Source organism: Poecilia mexicana, unplaced genomic scaffold, assembly GCF_051168715.1.
Source record: "Poecilia mexicana isolate PSO_F unplaced genomic scaffold, ASM5116871v1 scaffold_12, whole genome shotgun sequence".
Classification (NCBI taxonomy): domain Eukaryota; kingdom Metazoa; phylum Chordata; class Actinopteri; order Cyprinodontiformes; family Poeciliidae; genus Poecilia; species Poecilia mexicana.
Genome location: NW_028263381.1, coordinates 2,253,649 through 2,268,002, shown reverse-complemented (window position 1 = coordinate 2,268,002; position 14,354 = coordinate 2,253,649). Strand labels below are relative to the sequence as shown.

The 14,354-nt window shown below is 40.9% G+C and overlaps 1 protein-coding gene across 1 annotated transcript in view; it reads right to left on the bottom strand.

Annotated features, from left to right (window-relative positions):
- myo18b (myosin XVIIIB) overlaps positions 1–12,285 on the bottom strand; it is a 45,588-nt gene extending 33,303 nt beyond the window's left edge. Inside the window, exons 1-10 of the mRNA XM_088010732.1 lie at positions 12,137–12,285; positions 9,965–10,117; positions 8,109–8,507; positions 7,088–7,151; positions 6,167–6,279; positions 5,423–5,590; positions 4,992–5,202; positions 4,184–4,326; positions 3,919–4,019; positions 3,207–3,270 (exon numbers count right to left, since the gene is read on the bottom strand). Of these exons, the coding sequence (XP_087866858.1) occupies positions 3,207–3,270; positions 3,919–4,019; positions 4,184–4,326; positions 4,992–5,202; positions 5,423–5,590; positions 6,167–6,279; positions 7,088–7,151; positions 8,109–8,507; positions 9,965–10,117; positions 12,137–12,181 (1,461 nt within the window). The 5' untranslated portion in view covers positions 12,182–12,285. The remainder of the gene's footprint in view (positions 1–3,206; positions 3,271–3,918; positions 4,020–4,183; positions 4,327–4,991; positions 5,203–5,422; positions 5,591–6,166; positions 6,280–7,087; positions 7,152–8,108; positions 8,508–9,964; positions 10,118–12,136) is intronic.
- Between the last annotated feature and the right edge of the window lie 2,069 nt (positions 12,286–14,354).

Below are 14,354 nucleotides of genomic sequence, written 5' to 3'. Positions count from 1 at the left end.
AGCTTTAGTCCCTTTTTACCTCATATTTACAGAAAGATTATAAAACTGATCAACAGGTACTTCTATTTCATTTTAGGCAGAAATGTTTGTGTTTTTAGCACTGTACATATGAAAGCAACGCCTAACAACACATTCTAAGCTCTGCTTATCTATAAAAAAAATAGCATTTTATCCTACATGAAGAAAAGCATATTCTTTTTAAAGCATTGGCCCTATCTAATAGAAATGATAAAACACCAGTTATCTGGTCACACCCAACTCTAAATAATGAAAACTTGTATTCCTTTTTGCCAGCAGGTGGTGCTGTCAAACCATTCATTAGCACTAAAACCAGAACTTTTTTTAAAAACATGACACTGACATTATTTTCATGGTTCTACAAATGTTGATCTCTGTAATGCAGTAAATATTTATGTTCAGGTTTAAGAACACAGGTGATTTCTTCATAGCTACTTGGACTAGGACAACATCATAGTTCCTGTTCCAGCTGGAGGACACGCTGCAGATAAGAAGTTTCCTCGGGAGACGTGAGTAATAGATGTGTAACTGTTTATGTTATACATCATATAGTAACATGTTATGTTACTATAAGACTATAAGATTATTGATGCTGGAAACTTAAACACACTGAAAAAATATGAAATAAAAATCAAAGCTTCCTTTGATTTCAGCAGGGTCCTGGAGGGTGCATGGGAGTTCACCCAACCGGTCTACATGTGTTTTGTGGACTTGGAGAAGGCGTTTGACCGTGTCCCTAGGGGGGCATTGTGGAGGGTTCTCCGGGAGTATGGGGTACCGGGCCCTTTGATATGGGCTGTCAGGTCCCTGTATGACCGGTGTCGGAGTCTGGTCCGCAAGTCGGGCTCATTTCCGGTGAGAGTTGGACTCCGCCAAGGCTGCCCTTTGTCACCGATTCTGTTCATTACTTTTATGCACAGAATTTCTAGGTGCAGCCGAGGTGTTGAGGGGATCCGCTTTGGTGGCCTCAGGATCGCATCTCTTCTTTTTGCGGATGATGTGGTCCTGTTGGCTTCATCAGATCGTGATCTGCAGCTCTCACTGGAGCGGTTCGTGGCCAAGTGTGAAGTGGCCGGGATGAGGATCAGTGCCTCCAAATCAGAGGCCATGGTCTTGAGCCGGAAATGAGTAGAGTGCCTTCTCCAGGTCAGGGGGGTCGTCCTGCCTCAAGTGGAGGAACCTAAGTATCTGGGGATCTTGTTCACGAATGAGGGAAGAGGGGAGCGGGAGATCGACAGGCGGATTGGGCAGCATCTGCCGTGAAGTGGGCGCTGTACCGGTCCATCGTGGTGAAGAGAGAGCTGAGTGAAAAAGCTAAGCTCTCGATTTACCGGTCGATCTACGTTCCCACCCTCATCTATGGTCATGAGCTTTGGGTCATGACTGAAAGGACGAGATCACGGATACAAGCTGCCGAAATGGGTTTCCTCCGCAGAGTGGCTGGTCTCTCCCTTAAAGATAGGGTGAGAAGCTCAGTCATCCAGGAGGGACTCAGAAGTAGAGCTGCTGCTCCTCCATGTCGAGAGGAGCCAGTTGAGGTGGCTCTGGCATCTGGTCAGGATGCCTCCTGGACGCCTCCCTGGTGAGGTGTTCCGGGCACGTCCCACTGGGAGGAGGCCCCGAGGAAGACCCAGGACACGCTGGAGGGACTATGTCTCTCGGCTGGCCTGGGAACGCCTTGGGATTCCCCCGGAGGAGCTGGAACAAGTGGCTGGGGAGAGGGAAGTCTGGGCCTCCCTTCTGAAGCTGCTGCCCCAACGACCCACCCCAGGATAAGAGGCAGAGAATGAACGAACGGACGGACGGACGGACGGACGGACGGACGGACGGACGGACGGACGGACGGACGGACGGACGGACGGACGGACGGATCTTTTGATTTTTGTTCCCATCCAGACATAACGTTCTCCCCGTCACTTCCAGCTAGAATCAGCTTTCCTCGCTCCGCTAACCGCTAACTGCCTGTTGCTGCTGCGGCTCACTGACACACTGCAGCTGTGTCTCACATGTTAAGGTCACTGCAGTGACACAGCAGCTGCTAATGAACGCTGTGGTTTTCACTGTGCACAGACTGAGCTGGCTGACGATAGCACAGAGCCAGTTTTAATTTTAAAAGAGATTTGTTGCCCAGCAGAGAACGATGTGGTTATGGGAAATTTTAATTTCTCTCTGATACAAACAGTTCATCTTGGTAAAGTTTGAGAAAACTCCTCTGGGCTGAACGGCTTTGTGTCTGTGGTCCTATAGGAGTAAAATATGAACCTTTATGTGCTCATAAATTGTCGCTTGTGACAGAAAATCTGGGAACCACTTTCTGTATAAAGTCAGGATTTTGCACCGTGCAAATAAAATAAGAATCGAAGCAACACTCATTAATGTTACATCATGTAACATTACAGCATGATGGAAAGCTCAAAAATGTCTATTTTACATAATACTGGTCCTTTAAATTTTAATGTCACACAAAATCCCTTTTTCCTTCTATGTTTGGATTAAAACTAACAACCGTAAAGCATCTATCACTGATCACTTTGCCCTGCCCCACCATACATATAGGTCAACTCAGATCACGGTCTATGTGCTGTAAGTATTATGGTGGTGCATAGCAACCAAGTTTCTAAATGCTAACAGCAGAACCTGAAGGGGGAGAGAAAAGTAGGAAAATGATTGAAAAATACATTCAAGCTGATTTTTCATCAGCTGACCAGAAGTTGAAGAGAAGCTCCTAAAAAAGTCCAAATCTCAAGATCACGACCAGGCCGGTGTCACTCCCAGCTCCTGTGTTTTATGGTTTTACCAACAGGGATCTTGTTTCTTTCTGCTAATTCAAAGGTAAATTAACAGAATTTCTTAACTGTCGTCAGGCCATAAAAGCACCGGCTCACTTGACCCGACTTTGGAAAAACTGACCTATCTTATCGATTCCATTGAATCTTTAGCAAAATGATGTAACAAGCTGGAAAAATGTGTGGCTAAAATGTAAATGTGTGGTATGATTTATATGTAAAGCATACAAATCACATTTCCACATGCAAATTCTCAATTACAGGAAATTTTCAGAATTTATGGTCACATGATAAACGCGTGTCGTCTTCTAGACGTCGGCTCATCTCATCCATCAGCTAACACACTGACACAGTGCAGACTGCAGTGTGTTAATCCACACACTGCAGCTGCTCTTTCTGTACCTTGGTGGGATGAAGGATACCAAAAGAGTTGGCGTCAGGGAGCTGGTGCAGCTGCAGTTCTGTCCTGGGGAGCAAAAAACAAGAAGTTAGTTGCTACGGGAGACACTTACTGCCCACAGCGTCAGCATCAGCAACGACTGTCTGAAAATACTTGGATGATATGAATAACCACAATATCTCATTTCTCTTTGGAATAAATCAAGTATTTTTTTAATTTAATTGAGCTGAATTATTGTGGGAGGGGGAGATAGACCCTGAACACACAGAGACCCAATCTGAGGGCAACATAGAGAAACTGACTGAGCTGTTTTGGGTTTGCAGGAGGAAATCAGAGAACTCAGAGGAAACCTGTGTGTGTATCTACTGTCTGAATATATGAAAGCATCTGGAGATTGAGCCTCAGGTTAATCCAGACTTCTCTTCCTGAAATCTAGGCTGATTTCTGTTTTTATCGTTCTATGATGTCAAACAGGAAGTAGTGTGTTTAAGGTGTTAAAAAACACCCACAACTTCTAAATTTTGCAAAATTCACATAATTCTGGAAAACTTCACTCACCTAAAACAGAAAACTTTATTCAGATTAAATGGCTAACAATAATTGGTTAAATTAAGAGACAAACTGACAGAATCTGTTGCAGAAAATGTAACTTTGAGAAATAAAACTCTTCCTATGAGCATGTCATTGAAAAGCTGCTTTGATTTCAAACGTTACCTCATGTCTGAGCTGAGTCCCGCCAGCATCTGGGAGAAGACCAGGAAGTTGCTTTCTCCTGGAGTTTTCTGGCACACTGTCCATTTATCCAGCATCATGGTCTGTGTAACGAAGAGCCGCACAGCGGGAGGAATCAACTTCAGTGTGTTTGACTGCTAATCCGTGTGTGTGTGTGTGTGTGTGTGTGTGTGTGTGTGTGCGTGTGTGTGTGTGTGTGTGTGTGTGTGTGTGTGTGTGTGTGTGTGTGTGCGTCTGTGATGCAGACCTGCAGGTGTCCGGCAGAGACCTGGCCGGCGTGGTTAAAGTCCAGAGAGAAGACTGTGGCGAACCGAGATGAGGCGTCGCTGTGCAGGGAGCTCACACAGCCGAAGGACCTCAGGATGGAGAACATGGCGCTCACACGCTCCACTGAGGGACAGATACTGAGGATGAGGGTCAGCCGGAGCACAGCTGGGTTCTTATAGGTTAGTTTGATTTCACTGTGACTTTTTCTTTGTCTAATTCAGTTCATTTGAATTAGCTTTTAGAGTGTGCATGCTAGATTTTACTAGTTATTATTGGTTAAATGTTCTTTAGTTTTTAGTAGTTTTACTTCTTTCATACTTTTGCTAATTTTTAGATGCAGAATTCAAAAAGGTCAAAGTATTGCACTGATTCCTTCTTCAAAAAGAAAAATTTTCAATTATTGTTTTACAGCTGATTGGAGTTTTCTCCCAACTTGTGTTGTCACTATTTTGCAGACGAGCATTAGCGCCACCTGGAGGAGAGTGGGGGACTGTAATGTATCGACAGCTGATGTAAATTGCTGGTGAGGGGGAAAAATCTATTTCTCATCTGTTCAAAAGACTAATATTAAGTTTCTTAAGCACAAAAACAAAGGATATCATATCTATAATTGAATATGTTTTAGTTTCACAAACACACAAAGTAGTTCCAGTTAGTTATACTTTTTCCACATTAATTACTGTTTTTACTTCTGTAAATGAAAATGCTTCCTTGTTTCATTAGTTTCAGTTAGCTATAATACCGTCGGCATGAAACTCTGTGTGGTGTGTTTGGTTCTGTCGTCTCACCGCTGATGTTCGGTCCGGCTGCTCCGGCCTGCTTCAGCAGAGCGTGTGTGAACGCCTGGCAGGTGGTGGTCTTCCCCGTGCCGCTGCGTCCCAACGCACACACACTGTGGTCCCTCCGGGTTCCCACCATGGACAGATACACCCGCTTGACCAGCGCATCCAGAGCAGGGGGGGCATCCCACACACACTCCCCCCGCCGCGTCTTCAAGGTCTAAGACAAAAAGAACCGGGTAGAAAAAATGTTTAAAAAAAAACAAACACATTTGCAGGATTTTTATTGCCTTGAAGGCGGAGCTAGGTCCACTCAGGTGTTTCTCACAGCTGATTGGTTGCCACGGGAGATTAAAGGATTTCTCAAACATGCATGAAAGAACCAACACTCCAGGTGTGTTGATGAGGAAATGTGGTTATTAAAGTGAGTAGGAGCTCACCTTGCTGTGGGTCTGCAGCGGGGGCCACAGGCTGACCAGGTTGGGTCCAGAATGAGTGAGGGGCATGCCGGCTTTGGATCGACTGGTCAGTGTGTGCAGAACTCCACTTTCATTCACACACTGCAGGTCGCTCAGATCCTCACACACATCCAGCTCTGACGGGTTACACTGAGGAGGCAGAGAGCCGTTAGCTGCTGCAGCTCTGACTCAGAGCGCTGCAAAGTTATACTGGTGCAGAAAGAACTCTGAGAAAAAAAACTGCCAAATTATTTATTTTTTCTCTTTAATAAGTATGTATATATGTATATATTTTTCATTCTTTAAATAAAGAATAATCTGCAAAAAGTAAAACATTAAAGAAATTAAATTATATTTTGCATTTACGATAAAAACACCTTTGAATGCAAAAAAAAAAGTTTTACCCAAAAACTCCTCATGTGGGAGTTTTAGCTTCACTTGGTTCAATTTCACAAAAAAATAAAGCTGTTATTGTTGTTCAGGTAATGAAATGTTTATCTCTTTATTTAAAAAAGGAATCGAGTTATTCGATTAGTCACATCATTAAAATATTTCTAATATTGTATAAAAGAAAAATCTGGTGATTTTTTTCAGTGTGATAAATCGATTAACGACCAGAATAATCAATTATTAAAATAACTGCTAGTCGCAGCTCTAGTGCATAATATTATTATTATTGCTGTTATTGATCTTTGTAAGTAAAAACAAAGAAAGAAAAGCAGTCACCTTTTCAACTTCAAACTCTGTGACGTCGTGGAGGGAGCCGTCCGTCTCCAGCCGGACTCTGACCCGACCCGGTGGGAGGTCAGGCGTTCCTTCATCCGGCTTCAGCTGAGTGGCTGAAAAGATGAGAAGTGTTTAAAAGATCCCACATGAACCAACAGGCACACCTTCAGGTGAGCTTCCCATTCAGAGTCTCTGCTTTTTGCCCAGTAGAGGTGGGGGTCAGAGGTCAGGGCTGCCGGGCTCTAACTGGATCAGTGGCTGGAATTAATTTAAAGCAGGACGTCCAGCCACTGGCTCACTGCAGACTGTGTGTGGATTAACAGATGATGTTGCTAATCCCAGATCACGTCACTGCAGAGCTGCAGTGTGTTTACACACACAGCGGCTAACGCAGCTCAGCTGCATGATCCGCTCATTAAAACTGTCACCGACAGACAGAAAATATCTTTGAAAGATGCTTTAGAAGCTTGGTGGTTGTCACCTTCTGTTTTTATAAATTACCAAATAAATGACAATTAAAAGATTTGTAATTTATTTACAGTTGGTTTGCTGAATGTAAAAGTTTCTGACAGAACAATAAGAAGACTGAACAGCTGCGATTTGTTTGGAAGCGTTTTTATCTGAACACAGAGCTGGATGCTGCGGTCATGGAGGAAATAAAACCACGTTGATGAACAAGAGTCAGACTAAAGTCCCTCCAGCAATATAACCAGACAGAAAAAGATTACTGAGAGTTACTGTTGCACTTTGTTTTCACACAGCTCTCCCTTTTTTATCTGCAGTTTCATGAACGAAATAATGACAGGAAACATCTTCTGTTGTGGATCTGCTGAAGTTACTTTTCAGTCTGATAAAGACCAGGGTTTCTCTTTCCACCAATCCTGTGAATGTAGTTTCATTCGGTGTGTGTTCTTCACTCACCGCGGGTGAAGCCGTCCTTGTGGACGAACCACACAGGTCCAACCTCGTACCACACGTCCCTGACCTGACAGGACAGACATCAGAACAATAAACAGGTCAAATCAATAAAATATAAAACACATACATCAAAGCCATTTATCTCATTTCTATGTTTTTCTTCTTTAGATTTTTGTAGTTGTACATACAAAAAACAGCTGTCTTAAATCTGAAAAAGATTTATTTGAAATATCATCAAATCCACTAAAGGGTTTTCTTAAGGCTTCCATGTTTTCTTTGCAAAAAAAAAAAAAAAAAAAGAAAAGAAAAACTTATATTCTTATGGGGAGAGATTATATGACATATAGCAATCTTCTTTTGAAGAACTTTCTTGTTCTTCAATGTCTTTTCTACAAAGCTTCAAGGGACTGATGTGTTTCAGTAATAATGAACTAAATAGACGGATTCCAGACAGACAAAAGATTTCAAATCCATCTCAGAACGTCAAACTTCAAAAGGTCATCATGTAACAGCTTGATATGAAAAGACACATTCTGGAATATAAGTGAACAACATCCTCCCCCTTTTTTAAGGCTTTTAATTTTTTTTCATAGAAGTTCATGTGTTTTACTCAGAAACACACTCGTGTCCAGCCGTTCATTATGCTAAACTAAACACAGTGAAAAATCAACTAGAAACATTTCAAAAGACCAACAAAAAAAACTAATAACTGGCCCAAAAAGTGAAATAGCTGTAAGGCAAATCTCATACTAATGAAAATATTAGTTGTTTGATTTATTGCTGTGCAGGAAAAGTAAAAATAATTCACAATTTTATTATTATTTGCAATCATACATGCAGAGAAAAAGCTGATTTTGGCCCCCGAGGATTTTAAGCTTTGGGATTTTGGCCCTTGGTTCAAAACATTTGAACGCCTCTGGCTCGTGTTTAACTTAGTAGTGATGGCGCCTCCACCAGGTGTGAATTAGGGACTAAATCAAACCATAAAATATTCATTTCTAAACGATGTAATGAACAGACGCACCTCCTTCCCGTTCTGCTCCGGTACGGTTGCGTCAGCTTGCCTCCCCTCCGGCTCCTGTCTCTCCTCCATCCCGTTCTGGTTGGTCTCCACCAGCTTCCGGTCGTCCGTCCTCCTCTTGTTCGGCTCGGGCTGCAGCTTCTTCTTGCTCACCACCTCTTGCTTCTTTTCCTGTCGCTGGTTTTGTTTTGGGGGCTCCGGTGAGAGCGTCTGACCATCGGACTCCGGAGTCATAATGTGGCGCTGGGATGGCGGGACGCCGTCCGACTGGACGGAGTCGGACCGTTTCTGTTTGCTGTTGCTGACCTGTTCGGCCCGCAGAGCCATCTCGGCCTCCAGGATCGGAGGAGTCTGATCCGGGACCAGGAACTGCTGCACCAGGTTGTCGCTCAGTTTGTGCGGCTGAATGAGGAGAGAAATGAAGAGATGATGATGATGATGATGATGATGATGATGATGATGATGATGATGATGATGATTAATTTGGATATGGCAACAAAACCTCAAGGCCTCAAGGAAATTTGTCATACATGAGGCACATAAAGGAGCTTCAGAGAAACAAATGCATCAAATGGACTGAAACACACGACATAAAGAAAAAGGCAGGAAAACACAACTTCAAACACTCCTGTGATTGACACTTAAAATGATGCAACATGTGGGTGTTTTTCATTGATTTTTCTTTTTTTTTTACATTATTGTTCTTATTTGACAAGAATGAAGGCTGAATTAGTCAGTAGTTCATAACTACTGCCAGGTTTCAGAAATGCTCTGAGTCTAATGCAGCAATCTGCAACATTTAAAATCCAGGAGCCATTTTCTCCCTCAGTCCATGAAACTGAACTCATTTAGAGTCTCAGTGTCAGGAGAGCTGACATTGCCAACACAACCTACAGTAACTCTTTGAAGAATTAATGAGTTACAATGTTTAATTTGCCTTTGGGATTAATAAAGTATTTTTGAATTTGAATTTGATGTATTTTGTCCTTCTGGACAAAATACATCCTTCGTTTTGAAGGAGGAACTGTTTTAACTCTAATTTTAGATTTGAAAATAAGGAAAACATAAAAGGTTTTTTTTCCTGTGGGATGTTGATGTTTGTTGAAAATAAAGAAAAATGACAGTGCTTCCCACCTAAACATGGATCTATAGATTATCTTCTGATGTGCAAATTCAATCCAATGATTCCATAACCAACGAGGAATTAAAAACCTGAAGTTGTTATTGTATCTGCATTTAAAAACATTAACTGGTTCTTTATCGTCTTTAGTCAATGGGATTAAGAGTCACTGTGGAAGAACCAGATCATCAGGTTTTCTCCATTATGCTGCAGAACATAGTGATGGACACACAGAAGCCTATTCAGAAAGTATAAGTGATTATCAGTGTAAAGTCATAGTCAACAATAGAGGCATTGAAAGCATCTTGTACTGAGGCTAATGTATGATTAGAAGTGGACTGCAGGTGTTTAGTGGTCTGAGAATGGAGGAACGCCACATGTGAAACCTGCAAATGTCTGATAACTGAGACAGTTTACGATTTAGCTCATAAAGTCCCGCCCACTTTTACAATCTACCAATCGGCATGCTGTGATTATCGGCGTCAAATTCAGTCCAGTTGTTTTCTCTTTTCTTTACCTGCTGAAACATGAGGTTTAGTAAAAACTAAAGTTTTATTTTATTGCGATCTCAAGGTGCTTCATGTTTTGTTTCATTTGGCTCAGATTTTCTAAACCAATAAACCGAAGAAACTCAACTCACAAAATAATCAATTGCAAATAAGCAAATGTGTTTAATGCTGTTAAGTCTGTTGTATCTGAGTGTTCTGAGGGAGCATTAACTAACTAGTCATCTGCTTACTGTTCTCTCGTCTTTGACCTCTTTGACCTCTGGCTCCTTATGTTTGGTCTCTTTCTCTGAGTCTCTGACCAGCTGCTTCAGGATGCCTCCAGGCAGGACGGACAGCGGCGGTGGAGGGATGGTGGCGGCCGCCGGCTTGTTCTCCTCCTTTATCTGGAGTTGTAGGAATTAAAAGGAACCACACAGAATTTGATAAAAACAGGAAGTCATTGTGATTTCATGCTGAAGTTTCATCACATGAGATGCATTCATGCAATATTTGACAGAAAGTCACCAAATAGACAGAAAGAAATATCTGCACATCTACCAAGACTTGACCTTCTGCCTAAACTAACGGCTGATAGAGTCACTGTTGAAAAAAAGCCCTAAACTCAGATCAGATCCATGTGGACAAATACATCAGTCATATTTTTAAAGGAGAGGGAAGCATGACTTATTGATCCAAAGTATTTCTTGTTGCATTTTTCAGATCCGACGCGTCACACATATTTAATTACTTCCATCATTTTGTTCCACAGTCTTTTCATCATGACCAGGCCTGTCATAACAAACTGACCCAGAAATTATAGCCATAAACGATAATATCGTTGTTTTGACACTAAATAATAAAAATAACGGTACAGCATAATTATGCGAGTTTACTCTCTGTCAACTTTAATATGGCAAAGAAAACTTAACAATCAAAAACAATAAAGTATAACAGAAATATTAAACTACATATGCAACCGTCTTTTAGTCTCCAAGTCAAAATTCATACTTCAAACGTTTGTTGCCATTAAAAGTTTTTTTTTTTGTTTTTTTTTTCCCCCCCAAGACTGAACTTTCTTCTTCTGTTGTTCAATGAAATCATTTGGAAGTAGACGTTAGTGTGAATATTATCATAATCTCTGATTAGGTGTAATCAACTTGATTGTAAATAAATATATTTAGGCATAATAGACAGTTTTATTGTTCCAAAAATGAAAATGTGTAATAAGCTCCCTGATTAATGTTCTTCATCCTGCAGTTTGATCATCAATAGATGTTGAGACTGATCAGTTTTATTCATAGCACTGATGAATCACTGATACATGAATAGTTTTCCACAGTCTATCAAATTTGCTGCGTTTAAATATCTTCCACACAATTAAGGGTAACATTATGAAGTATTTGTAAGTATTACATTTAACACAAGAAAATTTAAAATATAAATATGACGGTATTTATCTAACAGGAATCAGCAAATCAAACTTGTTTCAAGTTGCCTTAAATACCATTTTTGAAAAAGAAAAAGATCTGCTACTGAAATTTTGTTTTAATCATTAAATAGAAGGATTTTCCCACCTTTTTCATGGTTTAAAATAAAGAAGAACATAAAACTTTTGCAAAAAGAGGCTTGATTCATTATCGTCCATATCAGGGTTTGATTTGAGGGAAATTATGCTTTTTTTAAAATCTTATTTTTACATTACGTTTCCAGTATTGAAATAAAGACAAAATAGATCTAGAACATTTTTTTAACTTAACTTAATCTAAAAAATATAGGTAATATATAGAACAGGGGTGTCTAAAGTGAGGCGCAGGGGCCATTTGCGGCCCTTGGTATGATTCTAGGCTGGCAGTTTAAGTACAGCCTAAATTTAGTTTGCCAGTTCAGGCAGTTGATGCAGATTCACATTTAAAAACAATGTTACAATGATTAAAAAGGTGAATGTCTGGATAACATGAGCTCTACTGAAGCTTGAGGTCTGGGTTGGGTCTTGTGGAGTTGGTCGGGTTCTACTCTTTGTTGGGCTGGAAACTGTCAGTCAGATCTGGCAACCCTGAGCGCCTGGTCAAACCCTCCTGACAGTTTCTCTGTAGTCGTTAGCCCGACTCTATGCTCCAGGTCTTCACCAAGGAAAACCTCCAGCTTGGGCGTTAAATAACCTTTACTGTGTGTTTTCATGGCTGAAGCAGCCAGAGACCCACTTCCTGTCCCCCACATGTTGCTGAGCAGAGCTAAGACGCTATAAATGACCATCTGATACATGCAGGATGACTAAAACACTGGAACTGCACAATGACATGCCACAGTGACTCAGGATCAGAACACAGGCTGCCACTGACTGTGTAATCAACACTTCATCACACACACACATCCACACACACATAGGGAGGGACTAGAATCAACACAGCATGCAGCCCTCCTGCACCTCCCTTCTGCTCCCACAGCTTTAAGCGGGAAGACAACGCCATAGTTGCTCCGAGGAGGAGGGCGGGGCTCGGGGGGGTGTGGCGGTGGTCGTGGGGAGGAGGGGTCACGGTGAGGTCAGCCAGTGGTGGTGTGTGTGTGAGACAACCTATCAGTGGGAAGAAGCAGTTAAAAAAGGAGGTAAGATGTGCAAACAAACAAACCCATCACAGGGATTCAGGTTTGATGTGGCTGAGAGGTTTCAGTCACTTTCAGTCTCTTTTTTTTTTTTGAAGAAACCATTTTCTCATCCTGATTCTAAGACTCCTTTTTTTTTTTTTTTTTTGCTAAATTACGTTGCAACTTCTTTTTGCTTTGTCTTTTTCTGTTTCTCTGAGCTTTCCTTCCAGTTTTTCCATGACCAAAATCAATCAATCGATCATGATCAAACTGAAAAATCCACAAAAAATCCATTTAGTTCTTCATAATGTCAAGTAATGTAGGAAGTCTCACAATCAATCAGGTGTTTGGAAGAGAACAAAGCCTTGTGTCGCTGCTCTTAGCGACACAAGGAGCAGCAAAGGAGCCGCTTCTGTCTGAGAAACAAACATCCAGGAGGAGAGACGAGTTCTGCAGGCAGGAAAAGTCAGAAAAGATATTTTCTCTGATAAATTTTCACTCAAGTTATCAAGTTATCTGTCCAGAAAAGAGAAGCTGAGAGCAGCAGCGTAGCTTGGCGACACGCTGGTCCATGTGTGGAGCTGCTTCTGATCCAGAACACTGAGCGTTCTACAGGACGGAGAGCGGCTACTAGCAAACAGTCTGAGAACAATCTGATGACTTACAGAGTTCAGTTCACATGAAGAGGCTCCATGCTACAAGGCTAACATGGCTACAATGAGCAAGAAAAAGCAAAAGAGTCACTGAAGACTCTTAAGATGAATTTAAAATATTTAATTTTATATATAAAAAAACTAAAAAAAGTCTGAAACGCATAAAATGCTTTGCTCTTCTGCAGCTTCCCTTAGTGATATGAGATAAAATAACAAGAAAAACTAAATAAATAAATAAATCAAAAACTGTTGAAGTCACAAAAAAGTGTTAAAGTCGCTTTCAAACATTTTCAAGATGGCTAACTGGAAAACTTCCACTGAGCTGCTGCAGTGTTTTCACTCTGCTCAGAAACTCCCATTTTAACATATCAGAGGCACAAACAGAAGAGGTGGATTAGCAATGCTAGCTATGATGGAGTCATGTGAAAACGTGTCTTAGCTGCCCAGACACTGAGCTGCTCGCATGTCAAGACAGTCATGGAAAACAGTCATGCTGCTACATGACAGTGTCTTCAGTCAGAGGCCTCTTCAGGTGCATTGCAATACTGACTGCTACTGGACAGCCTTCCTGAACACAGCATGACCATCCACAAGAACTCGTGAATTTTTTGACAATATTTTATTTCCCTTTGGGATAAATAAAGTATTTTTGAATGAAATTGAAATAAACATGTTCAGTTTCTAAATCAAAGTTGCTTACTGAGCTGTGAGTTAATTATGAACCAGTGAATGAATGACTAGTTTATGCAACTCAGCAGTAAATCTCAGTATTTCCAACCAAACCATCGGGACCAGGAGAGACACTGTTACTGTCAGGACGGCCAAAAAACTCACCTAGATCCGTCTTTTTGACAAGACGGCTTTTAGATAAATATATACTATAGGTCATTTTTGTCATTTTAAAGAGCTGCTATTTCTATTAGGATTTAAAATAAAGATAAAGACAAACTTTAGCCAAAAGAAATGATGAATCTTTTTTTCAGTGGGATAGAAAATGTGATGAATTAAAAGAAACCACTTAGATTCCAACCTAATGAAGAGGAAACCTATGGAGGCTCATTAGAGGGCGCATTAAGGCGAGGGAGTACTTAAAAAAAAAAAAAAAAAAAAAAAAATCAAATGTCTGAGTTCCAAAATGTGAAATTTGTGTGAAATTTTGAGATTAATTTTAAAAACTTTCTTGAAAAAACAAGGAAATTTTGAAGAGTCAAAAATGTTACATTCTTGTCTTTTGTCACTCAGAAATGTTCTTTTTTCTAGAAGCTTTTTTTTGGCAGAAACGTACTCTATTTTTTCTTTTCTACTTCCAATGACCCTTTACGTAAAAATCAGATCTAGAAACGTATCTCTGGCTCTTTTAGTGTCATTCTTTGTAGACATTCAGTGCAAATATTACATGTGTAAA